The following is a 17,663-nucleotide window of genomic DNA, read 5'->3' on the forward strand; positions in this document are numbered from 1 at the left end:
GGGGCACACATTTTCAACATGTCCCCAATGATGTATATCAATGCCTGTTTGCAGCTAGGGTGTTGATTTAATTATCATTTCATTCTAGAGAAGCTGCACGGTCATCAATGGTATCTGTTCTTTTGGGAACAGATACTATCTTTATATATGGTCAAAATGTCTCTAACCAGTACATGTTCTCGGAAGCCACAGCTTTCAGCAATTCCAACAGAAACCCAAAAAAGTATATCACTGCACTCCCAGCCCATTTCAAAGAACTTGGAGATTAGGGAAAGGTGATGTGAGGGTCACTCAGAATCTACACGATGAAGGATCCACCAATTCCGAGGAGAAATAGCAGCTCTCCTTTCACCATTAGGGAACAGACTACAAATAAATCAGGGGGACAACTATAGAAATCAGGGTAGTCCTGCTTAAGCACTTTTAAATCACAGTGTTTCAGCAGCAGTTAAATATGCAGTAGAACTAAAGGTACCTTAACATTCTGCTGTGTCAGCTGTATATTTTATAGACATAATTGCCAGGTGGTTTAAATTAATGACTTGGAGGAACAGAAAAACTGCAATGTGTAAAGCCATTGAAGGCAAATACAATGAAGCTCCTCAGTTCACCATGACTGTTATTATGCTGTCTGAAAATATGAAAACTGAGAAAAGAGATACTTGTAAAACAGTAGTAGTTATGGCAACAATCACGCCAATTAGCAACCAGAATCATCTCCACTGTAGTTTATTGTGCTGTCTTTCACTACTTGCTTTGGAAAATCTTTTCAGCATGGGTCAAGCAAATAATCCAGTTGCAGGTTCCCTCCATTTTAAGACAATTCTGTGACATACTGCTGTGTCACAGCACTTCTGTCCCAGTCACTACGCAATACAGTTTACATGTCCCTTATTTCCCAAGCATAAAAATCTGGGTTGTTCTTGGTAAATGAAGGGACCATAAATTCATCAATTTATAGAAGGTTTCCACTATCAGCCTCCACAATTCTTTCCACTATTACTGAAAAGTCTTTTCCATCACTAAATTAACTGAACTGTTTGTAGAAAAAATACTGAAAAACACTAGCATCTTCAGTAAACACTCCTATATCACATGTATAGCTTCACCTCATTCCCAGTATTTGATGTCATCAGATCAGCTAATAACACAGCATTTTCAATCACATTACCATATCTTGAAATTGAATGATTTTTAAGCTTCAATTACATAAAAAATGACAGATATTTTGTGACAATGTTACAGGAAATGCTATTTTATTGTTATAATCCTTCAGAATTATAATAATCTGGACCATATTTTTAACACAGGAAAATAACCTATTATTCCATAGTAGGAGATTCACTTCCTGCTACCTTGGATGTTCGGCTTTATATTAATTTTGATGAATACAACAGTCATTTTAAAATGGAACATTTTAATTTGGATCCTCTCATCCAACAGTAGTTTCCTTGGATTCTGAAGATTAAAATTTGCTCTCAAATGTATTCTGACATCTTGCCGCCATCTAAGACTTTTCCTTGATTAATCAACTACCTCCTCCATTTATTTCTCTACATTTTTGATCAATTATTGTCCCCCATTTTCCATTTATTTATGTTCAGTTTTTTACTTTTTATATTCACTTTCTGCTCTCCCCCCCCCACACACACACACACACATCTTTATCTCTCATTATGTTCTGCATCATTTCTTTACCTAAGCTAGCACAATTCATACCAACATACCATTTTTGACCTCTCACTCTCAAACATCTTGCCCTTCATGTTTATCTCCCCTCATCCTCACAAGGGTTGCTCTCAACATGGGTCTGAGTGACCTGTGTCTCCTTCCCAAGTTAGCCCTTTTTCCTCACTGAAGAAGGAACTGACAGTTTCTTCCCTTCTATATGCATCTATGAGCAATATGTAGAATTTCACCACCTGAAGATAAGTACTGACCAGTCACTCCATCTCTATGAGTTATTATGTTATGTATTTAATTCAATACTACAAACAGAAATTACTTCTTTTAATCTACCGAAGAGCCACATGTGACACCATGAGATCCCAGCTCTGTTTGGAATCACATACATTTCTCAGTGTTGTTTTTACCAGGGAAATGGTTTACAAGTAGTTCTATTGCCTTTCACACTGACAGCAATGCTTTGCAAACAATAATTAAACTTTAAACAATAATGATCATAATTTCATTAGCACTAGAAAATTTACTTTGTAACTTGACAAATGATGCTAATGAAATTTATTAAAATTACTTACACAAAGAGGTTCTGCACCATCTTCATCAGAATCCCTGAGTTCAACTCTACAGGCAATGTTTCTTGCCCTTGTAAAATTCTTCTGCATATCAAAATTCAGACTTCTAGGGTAAACGTACAGATGATTTACAAATGTTGTAAATGGATGAACATCCTTCTCGGAACTCCCCTCAAACTCTACTACTTCTAGAGTTGGTTCACTTGTTGGTGGGAGAGGAAATGGCTTAAGGGGAGCAAGTGTTGTTGTTAGAGTATCTGTTAACAACAAACATTTTGAAGTGAAGAGCAAAAAACTAAATATTCCAATGGAAACTAATTTGTAAAAACAATGTGTTAGTAGCAATTGTTACAACTATCTTACACAATATAAACTACATAGTAAGGTTGGACACTACATGAAAACTTCACGAATTTTTGATGTGACAATTTTAAAACATGATACCCAATGAATAAAATAGTGTTTTTTTTCTTTTTTAAAAGTATTTGCACTCACATGTTTTTAAGTGTTAATGATGAGCCATACCAAAATAATTCATAGGTCACACCAACACTATTAATGATAACAAATAAACTATTCTAAATAATCCTTAATGTTATGTGGAAACCCACAGCTACGGCATTTGTCAATATTCAAAAGTCCTGTCAAGGAACATACTCAGAAGAATCTTAATTAATAGTAATGTAAATAAAATAGAAAGAAACTTCCACATGGGAAAAATATATTAAAAACAAAGATTCCCAGACTTACCAAGCGGGAAAGCGCCGGTAGATAGGCCCAATAAATTAAACACACACACAGAACTTCTAGCTTTCGCAACCAACGGTTGCTTCTTCAGGAAAGAGGGAAGGAGAGGGAAAGACGAAAGGATGTGGGTTTTAAGGGAGAGGGTAAGGAGTCATTCCAATCCCGGGAGCGGAAAGACTTACCTTAGGGGGAAAAAAGGAAAGGTGAACACTCGCACACACACACATATCCATCTGCACATACACAGACACAAGCAGACATTTGTAAAGGCAAAGAGTTCAGGCAGAGATGTCAGTCGAGGCGGAAGTACAGAGGCAAAGAAGTTGTTGAAAGACAGGTGAGGTATGAGCGGCGGCAACTTGAAATTAGCGGAGGTTGAGGCCTGGCGGATATCGAGAAGAGAGGATATACTGAAGGGCGAGTTCCCATCTCCGGAGTTCGGATAGGTTGGTGTTGGTGGGAAGTATCCAGATGACCCGGACGGTGTAACACTGTGCCAAGATGTGCTGGCCGTGCACCAAGGCATGTTTAGCCACAGGGTGATCCTCATTACCAACAAACACTGTCTGCCTGTGTCCATTCATGCGAATGGACAGTTTGTTGCTGGTCATTCCCACATAGAAAGCGTCACAGTGTAGGCAGGTCAGTTGGTAAATCACGTGGGTGCTTTCACACGTGGCTCTGCCTTTGATCATGTACACCTTCTGGGTTACAGGACTGGAGTAGGTGGTAGTGGGAGGGTGCATAGGACAGGTTTTACACCGGGGGCGGTTACAAGGGTAGGAGCCAGAGGGTAGGGAAGGTGGTTTGGGGATGGATTTCATAGGTATGAACCAAGAGGTTACGAAAGTTAGGTGGATGGCGGAAAGACACTCTTGGTGGAGTGGGGAGGATTTCACGAAGGATGGATCTCATTTCGGGGCAGGATTTTAGGAAGTCGTATCCCTGCTGGAGAACCACATTCAGAGTCTGATCCAGTCCCGGGAAGTATCCTGTCACAAGTGGGGCACTTTTAGGGTTCTTCTGTGAGACATCTCTGCCCGAACTCTTTGCCTTTACAAATGTCTGCTTGTGTCTGTGTATGTGCGGATGGATATGTGTGTGTGTGTGCGAGTGTACACCTTTCCTTTTGTCCCCCTAAGGTAGGTCTTTCCGCTCCCGGGATTGGAATGACTCCTTACCCTCTCCCTTAAAACCCACATCCTTTTGTCTTTCCCTCTCCTTTCCTCTTTCCTAAAGAAGCAACCGTCGGTTGCAAAAGCTAGAAATTCTGTGTGTGTGTGTTTTATTTATTGTGCCTATCTACCGGCACTTTACCGCTTGGTAAGTCTTGGAATTAATTAATAGTAACAATTATTACTCAAACAACAATGATTTTGAATAAGAATTATGACCTATCAATATTGTGTGCTTCTGTACCTACATTATGTTACTTTAAGATTTCCTTACAAAGACAAATATATCAAAATGCTGAAAATATACCTGCCTCTCAATAATTTATTACGTACATGAAATTGTTAAATGAATTGAAGCAAGTGACTACTGTTAACCAGCAACTACATCTGGAAAGTAACCACATTTCATAACTAGACACATAAAAGGCATTAATTCATAAAACCCAGTAATATGTTTAGCATGTTTAGCAACTTACTCTCAGGAATCTCTGTAATCTGCTCCACCTTTACAGTGATCCACCCAGGAATTACAGTGAGACGGCTCATTTTGTCTGGTCTACAATAAATAACACATTACATGTTGACAGTAAGTATAAAATACAGATATTTTCATAAGAATTTAATGGCATACTTACTTTCTATATTCTGCAAGCACTTTCAAAATTTCTTCATCTGTAAGTTTATTTCCTTCTTGTCTATATACAGCTGGGAAGTCGGGGGTTGTGTCTAATTCGTTAGTATAAAGCCGAAACAGTGGTCGTGCTGCCCATGCAAAAGGCATTCTATAATTTCCTAACCTGTTAACAAAAAATAACAATACTTATGGAAATAGTTAAGAGAATAATTGGTGAATCACACAATCAGCCAGAAATACTTTTTAAATGTTTTATTTTATTGCCATAACAGGTTTCAGGATACCATGCCCATCTTCAGAGGGTTAATACTTTTTGTTACAAAGATGTTTGATCAACAGCATTTTGTCTGCTCCACAATGCGTACCCCAGTATATGGTGATATGTTTTGTTGTGGTCCATGTGGTTTTGTAGCTCAATGTATATGTTCAACCTCATGGTAGCCTAAAACCAGTAATGGCACTGAAATAAAACATTTAAAAAGTATTTGTGGCTGGTTGTGTCATTCGCCAACTATCATTAATGGTTGCGGTGTTCACAAGATCCAATATGGATCAAATAACAGCAAAGAGAATTGCAGTTTATTAGTATTTACAAGGAAATGGGGTTTTCTGAGATTTAAAAATGGTGAGTGCACTGAACATTCATTAGAAACTGGTTCCAAAAGTCTGTTTGCACCAAAGTCATTGAGCAACACAATAAACTGAAGTTTTCTCAGTCCAGATGTGAGCATCTATTATCACAAGTGAGAGCTGCAAGTCAAAATACTTCTGTTGTCAAAGATAATGGCACATCCGCATGAAGTTAGCAGCTGCAAGTCATGAGGTAAGACAATATCTTATTAAATTAATGAAAAGTGCTCCAGTCACTTAATTAGAATGTTATTAAGTCCATAAACTGGTATCAGCCTTTATATTATACCATTGTGAAGTGTATATGAAACTAGCATTTACTGCTGTACCAAGCTGGCACTGATACACCCTGCAGCAGACACCACCATGCACTACCACAGCAACTTCTCATGACTTTGTGAAGGCAGAAACCAGATGTGTGCACTTAAAGAAGTTATAATTAAGCAACTGGAGCATATTTCCAGTAACTGGACAAAAGCTGCAGAATCAGCATCATCCAAACATGGAAAAACTAACAAGAACATTTTTATAGTGGACTTCCCATGGAGTGCCACACAAGCAACAGACACCAATGGCCATACACTGAACAGATGTGGGAAATACTGGAATATTGATACACAATTCAGTCAACATTAATCCTTTGAGGTGAAATATTACTTAGGAATTCAGCTGTGTATACATATGTATACTGACATAAAGATGTGTGTGACACCTTCATTCAAATAGATGAAAAATGAATAAGCCAAGACGTCATCAAAAAATCTGATTTAATGTAAAAAAGGTTACCTTACACAACATAAAATGATGAGTATAAGTTGAACAGTGTAAAGACTGGATGTAAAGTTCACCAGGATAGCACACAGTACATACTGGACAGAACTGTAGAACACCTAATGGTGTTTGTGTTCATGGAAGCTGTGCTGATGACCTAAATTTCTTAAGTGTCACCTACAAGATGGAGCAGCCTCTGAATTTATTCCAACTAATAAACATAAATGTTAGTTGTTGGTTATAGAGTATTTCTGTTGATTTAATAGTTTAACTACATTCATATGTACAACCCTCACAAAGGCAGTTATGTCCATTTTCCTTCTGTCTTTATCCCAACATGCATATCTTGATTCTCACACACTATATTCAATCTCCTTTTTTAATTAATTAAATCAAATTAATGCTATGATACCACCTGAACAAGCTGTATTCAGAACACATAGAAGCTGCTGTGAACAAGTGCTCTCCTTGACTACTCACACAGAAACTGGATACCAAAAGAAACTTAAAACTGGAGCAGTGTTCATTGACCTGTCAGCAGCTTATGACACGGTGTGGCACGAGGGCCTATTATTTAAATTTTTGAGAGCAATACCTTACAAAACTCTTGGCAACCTCTTAAGTAACATGTTAAGCAATAGGCGGTTTAAGGTACATCAAGGAGAAGAGAAAAGCAGATGGTGTGTACCCAATGACGGATTATCTCAGGGCTCTGTTCTTGCTCCAGTATTATTCAACCTCTACAGAGCTGACCTGCCAAATATGACCTGCCGAAAATTTCAATATGGAGATGACCTGGCAATTTCATATCAAAGTGAAGACCTTTCTGAATGTGAAGAACACCTAATGAACAGCCTTACTAAGCTTTGAGTATTTTGAGACATGGCGAATGAGAACAAATGTTTCTAAAACCGAGGTAAGCCGGTTCCACCTCTCTAATAGCCTTTCATCAGCAAAGATCAGTCCACAGTTCGGCCCTCTTGGCATAGTCAGATACAATGTTAGCCCAAAATATCAGGGAGTCACTCTGGACAGAACTTTAACATATAAATAACACCTTTCCAACTTGGCCAAGAAAATACAAACTTGAGTGAACCTTGTGAGAAAGCTGGCAGGCAGTATATGGGGAGCAACCACATCAGTCCTCCGAGGAGCATCCCTTGCACTGGTATACAAAGCAGCATAATAGTGCACCTGTTTGGCTCCGAAGTGCCCACGTAGTGAAAGTAGACGTCCAACTGAACTCAGTTATGAGAGTAATTAGTGGTACAATCCGGTCTATACCTACTTGCTGGCTACCAGTGCTCTCAAACATCTGTCCACCAGACCTCCGTCAAAAGGCTGCTCTTTACAACCTCTGTCAGCAAGTTTCTGAAAACCACTCGAACCCTCTTCATGACGATTTGCTATCACTGCCCAGGAAACGCCTCAAATCTAGAAGACCAGCATATGAAATGGGAGTCCAAATTCTATCCACAGGATTCAACCAGGACGCAGAGTGGAAACATGAGTGGCAAGCTACAAGAATCCGGAACCACGAACCTGTAGACAATCCAACAGTTCCAGTTTCAGGCTTCCAACAACCAAGGGAGGTGTGGGTGCAGTTAAACAGATATCGGACTGAAGAGGGTAGGTGCAAATACAACATGCACAAGAGGGGCTTTTAGAGTGACAGTGTGTGTGACTGTGGTGCCACCCAAACAATGAGCCACATTGTGAATGAATGTCCAATCATACACTTCCCTGGTGGCATTGAGAAGCTCCATCAAGCAGCCCACGAGGCACTCCGCTGGATCGAATCCATCAACATCTGAGTGTAGTCTGAGCTGTTTTAAAACTTGTGTACTGTATATAATTTCACATGTTCATTTATATATATTTCCTTGTTTTGCTAACGACAACGAGGTCATTAGAGACGGAGTGCAAGCTCGGGTTAGGGAAGGATTGGGAAGGAAATCGGTCGTGCCCTTACAAAGGAACCATCCCAGCATTTGCCTGAAACGATTTAGGGAAATCACGGAAAACCTAAATCAGGATGGCCGGAGACGGGATTGAACCATCGTCCTCCCGAATGCGAGTCCAGTGTGCTAACCACTGCGCTACCTCGCTCATTGCTAAATGTGTATTACTGTAACTGATGCATACGATAATAATAATAAACTGATTTAAGCTAATTTATTAAGACAGCAGACGTAGCAAACTAAGAAACCTGTTTAATATTTTTTATCATATTTTATCTTATGGTAGTGATTGTATCTGATATGATTCTTTTTAGACAACCAGTTGAGATTTTGACAGTCTACCTAGAGGCCTGGGTCTACAGCCCTTTCACTGCACCTCATAAACAAAAATTGTTTGCAGAGAGTTTATTTGGTCTACTGTCAATCTGAGAAAGAAAGTTCTTTACAAGATTACAATGATTACCATGATGTCTGTTTCTTTCTCCAGGAGTACTCAACTGACACAATGAGTGTTTATTTTTACAGTGGGGTTTCCATGGCACATTTGAAGAGGAAGCTCTCAATACTAGATATGCTATGTCTCTGACATCTCTGTCATTTAGTAACATGGGTAAAAGAACAAACACATGTTTTACCAACACCTAAATAATGTCCACCTCAAAATCTCTTACAGCACAGTGTGGGATGATAGTCGTAACACAGTATTCCTGGCTATGTTCATATACAGACGATCTTGACAAACATTATGAGTCAGTTATTTTACAAGAACAACACACAAAGTCAGATCCTTACATGAAGATTTGAATTACTGTACTTCAAGCAGAGGATACAAGAATAATTCTGCTGGCATCAAGTGATGCATGACCTAAACTGAGAATGAATGTCTGAGTAGCATTTTGGTGATTAATAGGGCCACAAGAAAAAGTGATCAAAAGCAAGACAGGAGATGATAAAAAGTCATAAATATAACTGGTTCACATTGAAAATGTCTCTAATGGCATCAGAAAATTACCAAAAAAGAAAGAAAATACTGCTGCTGCTAGATGAATAATTTGCTTGGCCACTTGAGGCTAAACTGGTAGCAGAACCCTGACGGTAAGCATGCAAAATAATCAGTCAATACAGTTCAGAGACACACCAATGAGCCTGAAGCAATACACATACCTCTGACAATATAGCAATTTAAGTAGGGGGGGGGGGGGGGGTTAAAAAGACATACAGTGGTGAAATGCATAAGAATTTATAAACACTTTTTATGAGGAAAAAAAAATGCAATAGGCTACTGAGGCCATGAATGTCCAAATAATGATAATTCTGAATAACACGATTAGCCACCAGTTTTCAGTACAAATGACACTAGTGATCATCTGAAAAAATGTATACGACTTACGTTACTTTCTTTCTAAGTGGAAAATCTGTGACAGAATGTTAACAATAATGAAACAGAATTTTATTGTTGTTTTCAGTCATACAGTTGTAGTCCTGCTACACACTGGAGTCCTCAAGCCATATTACCACAGCACACAACCTGAGGAGCTAAAAGTAAATGCCGTAGTTTATTGTTAAAGTGGGGTATTTTGCAGTAATTATTTTCTGCGTTTGGGGGACAATGATGCAACAATCACAACATAATGGAGGCTTTGAGCAGCAGACACACACATTTCAACTACATTTAAAAGTAATCTAAGCTATCCGACAAAGTGCTTCCTCAGATTCATAAAAACACACACACACACACACACACACACACACACACACACACAGAGAGAGAGAGAGAGAGAGAGAGAGAGAGAGAGAGAGAGAGAGAGAGAGAGAGAGAGAGAGAGAGAGAGAGAGAGAGACTGTCGACTCCAGGCCTCAGCACCAAAGCTGCATTTTTAGTTTGTTAGATGCAATATTCGCTCCTCCAGAAACCATAAAAACATAAATGAGCATATGGCACATGTTACTGTGTTCGATACTTTCAAAGGAATGCAAAGAGACTTACACTGAGGTGACAAAGGTAATGGTATACCTCCTACTATCTTTATGGTCTCCTTTTGTCCAGCATAGTGCAGCAGCTTCACGTGAGATGGACTCAACAAGTAATTGGAAGTCCCCTGCAGAAATATTGAGCCATGTTGCCTCTATTGTCGTCCATAATTGCAAAAGTGTTGCCAGTATAGGATTTTGTGTACTAACTGACGTCTCGATTATGTCCCGTGAATATTCGATGGGATTCGTGGTGGGCAACTGGATGGAAAAATCATTTGCTTGAATTGTCGAGAATGTTCTTCAAACCACTTGCGAACAACTGTGGCCCACTGAAACAGTGCACTGTCATACATAAAAATTCCATCGTTGTTTGGGAACATGAAGTCCATGATTGGCTGCAAACAGTCTCCAAGTAACTAAACAAAATCAATTCCAGTGAATGATTGGTTCAGTTGCACCAAATTGGGTTCATTTGGGCCAAAGGATCCAGTCCATTCCACATTAACATAGCCCAGACCATTATGGAGCCCCAACCAGCTTGTATGCAAGCCTGCTGACAAGCTGGGTCCATAGCTTCATTGGGTCTGCATGAAACTGAAACCTTACCATCAGCTCTTACCAACTGAAATCAGGACTCACTTGACATGGCCACAGTTTTCACATCATCTTGAGTCCAACCGATACAGTCATGAGCCCAGGCGATGTCACACTGTTAGCAAAGGCAATAGCTTCGGTCGTCAGCTGGTGTAACACATAATTTCGTCGCACTGCCCTCACGGATACGTTCATTGGGCATTCCACATTGATTTCTGTGGTTATTTCATGCAGTGTTGTTGTCTGTTAGCACTGAAAACTCTAGGCAGTCGTTGTTGTTGTTGTTTGTAGGAAGAGACCAAACAGCGAGGTCATTGGTCTCGTCGGATCAGGGAAGGAAGTCGGCAGTGCCCTTTCAGAAGAACCATCCCGGCATTTGCCTGAAGCAATTTAGGGAAATCACGGAAAACCTAAATCAGGATGGCCGGACGCGGGATTGAACCGTAGTCCTCCCGAATGCGAGTCCAGTGTGTTACTCACTGTCTAGGCAGTCATTAAGGGAAGATCAGCGGCCACCGAGTTGTCCATGGTGAGAGACAATACATGAAATTTGGTATTCTCTGCACACTTCTGACACTGTGGATCTCAGAATATTGAATTCCCTAATGATTTGAGAAAAGGAGTGTCCTATGCATCTAGATCCAACTAGCACTCCACGTTCAAAGCCTGTTAATTCCCATCGTGCAGTCATCATCGTGTCAGAAATCTTTTCACCTGAATCATCTGAGTACAAATGACAGCTCCGTCAATGCAATGCCCTTTGTACACTTCATGTACGCAACACTACTGCCATCTGCAGAGCACTGTTCCATGACTTTGTCACCTCAGTATATACACCGTGTACGAAAATTGTCATTTTAAGTCAAGAAAGAGAGGGAATAACAAAGAAGAACATTTAAAAAATACATTTAGAAACTTTTATATTGTTTAAAATACACTTCAGGTGGCCTTATGATTTAATTTTTAGCTTTTTAATGATAGTGTGATCTTTTACTTTCACGTGAATATGTTTTCAAAGATGTATATAACACATTTTTGGGTGTAGAGATTAAACAACAACATAAGCAAAAATAATTGTTTCACAGAACAACAAACCTCTGACTACATGTTTTTACTTGTTTATGAATTTTAAGCCCAAGACGAGGATCCTTTGTACTCCTTATATAAGGTTCCGTTGTTTGACATATACCTCCCTGAAGTATTTTGTCGATCCTCACAACCAAGTAAATTTCAGAGTGAGGGTTGTTGACACTAAATATAGCCTGCAGGAAAGAAAAGAAGGAATCATTACACAGGGATGAATATGTACCGCAATGTCTAATACTTATGAAACAGAAAATTATTTATAGCCAGTAACTCATTACATATTCATTTGTAAAAACGTTAACAAAAACCAAGTCTTTGCTAGAAGTTCTACTTGTTGTAAGGTGATTATTGTTACACTCAGCATAAAATTATTTCCAAATAATGTTCTTTTCTAGCTCACAAATGAATCAACACATTAAGTCCATAACCTACCTGCCTTGGATACTTTATCCATTCATTTGGTATTTGTTGAAACTCCGGCGCCAATAAATTATCTCCAGCACACTCCCTGCCATTAGTCATTTGGTAAGAAGGAGGAAGCATGTGTCGTACTTGAGGATGATTGACATCAAAATGAAAATTTTCAGTAAGCTTCCTTGTCTGTCCTTGTTTTGTGTCAAACAAAGCTAAAGTTGTTAAATATGGTTCCACCTGTAGAGAAAATCAAAGTTGTTTTATTGTGTTTAAGTCACTTCTCTTCACCATACATGCACAAGAAATTCTTTCAAAACCATTGGTTTTACATCACAAAATAACTTATACTTTCTGAATGGTTTGAATTTCTCATACATTTAATTGCAACCCCAACTTTTAATTCTTGACAAAGTAATTTTATTTCAGACACATTGGGAACGAATACACTTCTTGTAAGACTATCACTTATTGAATGGTTTGAATGTACCATGTTGAGTTGTTACAAATGCCACTTAGCACATCATGTATACATAGTTGGTGAAAACTCTGTGACACAAGAAGTTGCTAGGACAATACACAGAAAGGAAAGTTATACCCACCACACTAGATAACTGCATATATCAATTTACAGTGTAACTTCAGTGCTAATACAGAAATGTAATGGAATTATCTGTGAATTTCTCACCTACACCTGCAATCATTTGATCAACGCAAACTTATGAATTAGCGTTAACACTAGGTTTCTAAAAAAATCACTGTTTACAATGGCACTCTTATTTTTTAGTGCGTATCTAGTTTCTAGCATAGAGAACTCCTCTGTCCTAACAAATATATTAATTACTGTTAGAGATAGGAATTATTTGAATTTTGAAATTACTATGAGTGAAAATCACCACAGTTAGAAGAGAAAACATGACAAGACCGAGATTGGGAAAGACATTCAGAGGCTAGATTTAATGGATTTGAGTAAGTCGTGAGATGGGCGTAGAAGTATAGTACTCCAAAACTGCTTACAGCTTTCAGCTTTGGTAAAGCAAACATTTTTTCGCAGAACTGTTCTTTCATCAAAAACAGGCTCACATCTGGAATCATTTAAACCTTTGATTATTTTGGGTAATAAGTATGTGTATGTGTTACTGTACAATATAGTTCATACAATGATTTCTATTCCATTTTACACAGGAAGCAACCGCCACCTGAAAGTACTAGCAGGTGCACTTTAGAGTTACCCTTTAAATAACATAAAAGTATTAAAAATATATATGAAAAGGATAGATTGCTGCTCACAGTAAAGATGTCGTTGAGTTGCAGACCAGCACATCAAAAAGACTATTACACACTGAGCTTCTTGCCAAAGCCTTCTTCAGAAAGGAAAACACACACACATTCACACAAGCAGGTACACCTCATGCACACATGACCGCTATCTCTGGCCACTGTGACCAGAAGGCAATTCTCACAGTGAAAGAAAGCAGCAATCCAGAGTGAGGTGGGGTAGGGGAAGAGGAAGGAATAGCAGGGTACAGGTGGGGAGGGAGGGAGGGAGGGAGGGAGGGAGGGAGGGAGGGAGGGAGGGAGGGAGAGAGGGAGGGAGAGAGGGAGAGACGGAGGGAGAGAGGGAGGGAGGGAGAGAGGGAGGGAGAGAAGAGCACTGTTAGATGGAGTGTAAAGGGACTAGATGGCAGCAGGACAAGGCTGCCAGGCACAGTAGGGCGGAGGGACAGAGCGGAGGGGAGGGGAAGTGGAAAAATAGAGAATCAGATGAGGGGAATATACTAGTGGGTATGTTGGCAGAGAGTGGCGCACAATGAAGGTGAGAAGACGTGTATTGGGAGAAGGTGGCAGGACAGAGGGGGTGGAAACTATTGGGTGGAGGGCACGGGGACAGGTGGTCATCGTAGGTTAAGTCCAGGATAATTTCAGCAGCAGTGGATGCAGCAGACTAACTCCGAGATGTGCAGTTCAGAATGCTGGTGATGGAGGGGAGGATACAGATGGTCCGGGTAGTGGAGCAGCCACTGAAATCAAGTGTGATACGTTAAGCTGCATGTTATGTCACAGGGTGATCCACTTTGGTCTTGGCCACAGTTTGGCAGTGGCCATTTATCCTGGTGGATAGCTGGTTAGAAGTCATACCAACTTAAAAATAAAAAAAAATAAAAAATAAAAAAAAGCTGCGCAATGATTGCCGCAGAGCTGGTATATGATATGGCTGCTTCGAAAGGTGATCTATCCTCTGATGGGATAGGATAAAGCCTGTGACAGGACTGGAATAGGAAGTGCTGTGAAGTGGACTGGGCAGGTCTTGCACCTGGGTCTTCCACAGGTAGTGGCACAGAGATGAACTAACTTGTTCCAGGAGTCACTTGTGGCCTGAAGTCGGAGTGCAAAAAAACTATTTAAGTTCTAACCATCGTATAAACAATGCAGCATGGAATCAAAGACAACCTGGAAATGTTCCTTAAGAACCCTACATGCAGTTTCTATGTGAGTTCACAAAGCATCAACGATCCTTGCTGGAGAACAGTGACGAACCAGATGAAAAAACACATCCTACAGAAGTTCAAAGGCCAGTACACTAGGGCACCACTATTCCAGGGTGCAATAGTGGTGTTACCCACCTTTCTTCAAATAATACCTGCACAGTCCTTGAATCCAGGGCTAACACCTAAACCATCTTTCTGAAAACATTTTTTGCTGGGAAATTTTACGGCACATCCACTGAGTTTGGATTCATTTTGGTCATTATCTTTGGATTTTCTACTTTTTAAGAAATGTTTGTATATGTTAGTTATTGGAGGATTCATTGATGTCAATACGGCTTACTCAAAATAAATTTTAAAAAGTCACAATAATATCTATCAGTCTCCTTTATTGCATTACATTTTATCAAACTATTTTCAACTTCTTTAGGCTTTCCAAATAATGTTATCTTCACAAGTCCTGAAAAACAGGTGTTTGTCAAAACAATGACAATAGTTTTGTCCTTTACACAGTGAATCACTCACTCATTGTGTGTATCAAAGTGATGAGTCCAGTTTATAAATTATTCAGTAAATTCCTAAAATTGCACTTGCAAAAACTGATACAAAATGGTCAGTAGTGTTTATTTGCGAACAAAATTATCTTTGTGTATGACAGAATATTATAAAACATTAAAAATAAAGTTATCTCTAAAGCTTATCATTTTAGGTTCACCTTGTATCCTCACATAATGATCACTAAGTTTTATTAAATAATCATGGTTGTATTGAGCACTTACTCTTTTGAATCTTCAATTGGTTATCAGTACCATACAAACTTGTAAGATCATAAATGGATTCAGTGAAGCAACTTTAAACTATTCCAAGCCACGCAGTGAAGTCTGCAAGCTCCTTTTTAAACATTTAGGGAAAATTGCTGACTTCTTTATGCATCATTTAGTGTTTTATTAGTACAAACTTACTTTTTTTCTACAATACTTGATATTATCCCAAAACAACATAAAAACTACTTGCTCCAGAAAAGATATAATATAATTCTTTATGTTTTACCGTTAAACCCCTATTTTACATTTTCGTGCAGTCCAGACTCAAAAAACACAAAAATCAAGGAAAATACAGAATTGAGGAAAATGTTAAAACCCTCCAAAATACGAGCAAAACCACATTTAATTGGCATATATGAATAAAAATCACAATCCTCTCCATTACTTTGCATGAAATTTGTCTAACTGAAGGAAATTAAATGTACAACACAAAGTTCATGCAATAATTTGTGGTAATGAATTTCATCACTTCTTTAAACAAAACTCACAGAAGTGTAACAGCAAGTAAACACTGATACAAAAATTGAAATAGGTATCTGGGTACAAGACAATCTAGCTATTTTCTGACATGCTACAACTACAAATTATACATTCAAAACACATGCTTTTGAGAGATCATCCTTTGTGCTTGCCCAAAAAAAGAAAAATGGATAAACATGTTGAATTAAACCAAAAACATCACAGCAGCTAAGTGGTTAAACCATAGCATAAATGCAGACATCTGCTTAATGACGTACTTCGTCACCATGCTTTTCTTATGAGCTGCAATTCATAGGCTCATCACTGTTAAAGTGTTATTTTAGTCTTGAAGAGAAACAGATGCAAAAAAATGAGTTTACTTCACCAATTGCCATTACAAGCTTATCAGAAGTCAATTCAGTGAATTTCTGTAGACTTTGTAAAATTTTTGCTGAATACAGTACATCAGAAATCGGAACAATTTGCACTGACTGTCTTGCTTTTCCATTATGCTGAAACCTAGCAATAGTCGTATCATAATTGCGCAGTGATGCTAAATGTTGCAAGTTTTGTTGGCAACACCAATCATGGATTATGCCAACATTTCCTCTCCACAACAGCCTAAAATAATCCTTCAATTCCACTACCACCCATGCTGTGAACTATCTGTTCACACCTGAACTATCTGTTCTGTTATAACTAGTTCAGTCACATCAAATGTCAATAGGAAGAAAATGGGATGAAGTCAAGTGAGACTTTGAATATGAACCTAAAATTGAGGTAAACTCTCCTACGAAGAAATGTAAAATTGGGGAATTTTTAGCATTGATCTTATGGGTTTTTCACAAGAGCTACTAATTTATGGCATAAAATCAAAAATCAGAGAATGTAAAATTGAAGTTCTATTGTACATTTGAAGGCAAATGAAAATACTAAATACAATTTGGCGTATCGATACTGGTTCTTAACAACAACAAAAGAGGTTTGTCATTCAGCATTTCTATGACAGCTGGTTATTGAGCTGTTTGACTTGAAAAGAGAATGAGGGGGATACACAGGGGAACTGCAGTGTACTCTCATGGTAGCAAGTGCAGCATAAAATGAACAAACAGAATTTTTATTTGCTCTGTTAATCACCCATGCACTGAAGTTTTCCACAAATATGGAAATTATTCTCCACATCCCCTTTCCATGGACACCTTTGAATAAACCAAATTAATCACATTGTGCTCATTTAATTCTGCTTAAAGTTAAACACACACAAAAAAAATCATAACCTGATGGAATGTGAATTATAGTCTGCAACATCTATAAGGTATTTCATTTTACTGGCAACTGATTTTAGTATAAAAATTATCATCCAACTTACCTGGCAAAGGCCTTCCTTCTCTCCATCAATTGGTGCTTGAAGCCGGAATCTTATATTTTCACAAGTAACTAAAATACGTTGACCAAACTGTTCTCTATATGGCTCGATATTTTGCTCAACAGCATTATCAGTATTATTCTTTACATGCTGAAAAATAAAACTGTCATTTCAGAATTCTTCGTGACAACCTTTGGAATTGCAATGAACATAGTAACAGCAACATAAGATTATATGAAACTGTCAACATGAAAATTACACTAGTTTGAGCTGCCAGGGATAACTGCTTG

At 38.6% G+C, this 17,663-nt stretch overlaps 1 protein-coding gene across 2 annotated transcripts in view; it reads right to left on the reverse strand.

Annotated features, from left to right (window-relative positions):
* LOC126273114 (dedicator of cytokinesis protein 9) overlaps positions 1 to 17,663 on the reverse strand; it is a 319,479-nt gene that overhangs the window by 217,855 nt on the left and 83,961 nt on the right. For both annotated transcript variants that reach the window (XM_049976565.1, XM_049976564.1), the window contains 6 exons: positions 17,377 to 17,523; positions 12,260 to 12,478; positions 11,837 to 12,003; positions 4,813 to 4,974; positions 4,654 to 4,733; positions 2,259 to 2,512 (listed from right to left, as the gene is read on the reverse strand). In XM_049976565.1, coding sequence (XP_049832522.1) covers positions 2,259 to 2,512; positions 4,654 to 4,733; positions 4,813 to 4,974; positions 11,837 to 12,003; positions 12,260 to 12,478; positions 17,377 to 17,523 — 1,029 coding nt within the window. The remainder of the gene's footprint in view (positions 1 to 2,258; positions 2,513 to 4,653; positions 4,734 to 4,812; positions 4,975 to 11,836; positions 12,004 to 12,259; positions 12,479 to 17,376; positions 17,524 to 17,663) is intronic.

This window comes from Schistocerca gregaria, chromosome 5 (assembly GCF_023897955.1).
Source record: "Schistocerca gregaria isolate iqSchGreg1 chromosome 5, iqSchGreg1.2, whole genome shotgun sequence".
Lineage (NCBI taxonomy): Eukaryota > Metazoa > Arthropoda > Insecta > Orthoptera > Acrididae > Schistocerca > Schistocerca gregaria.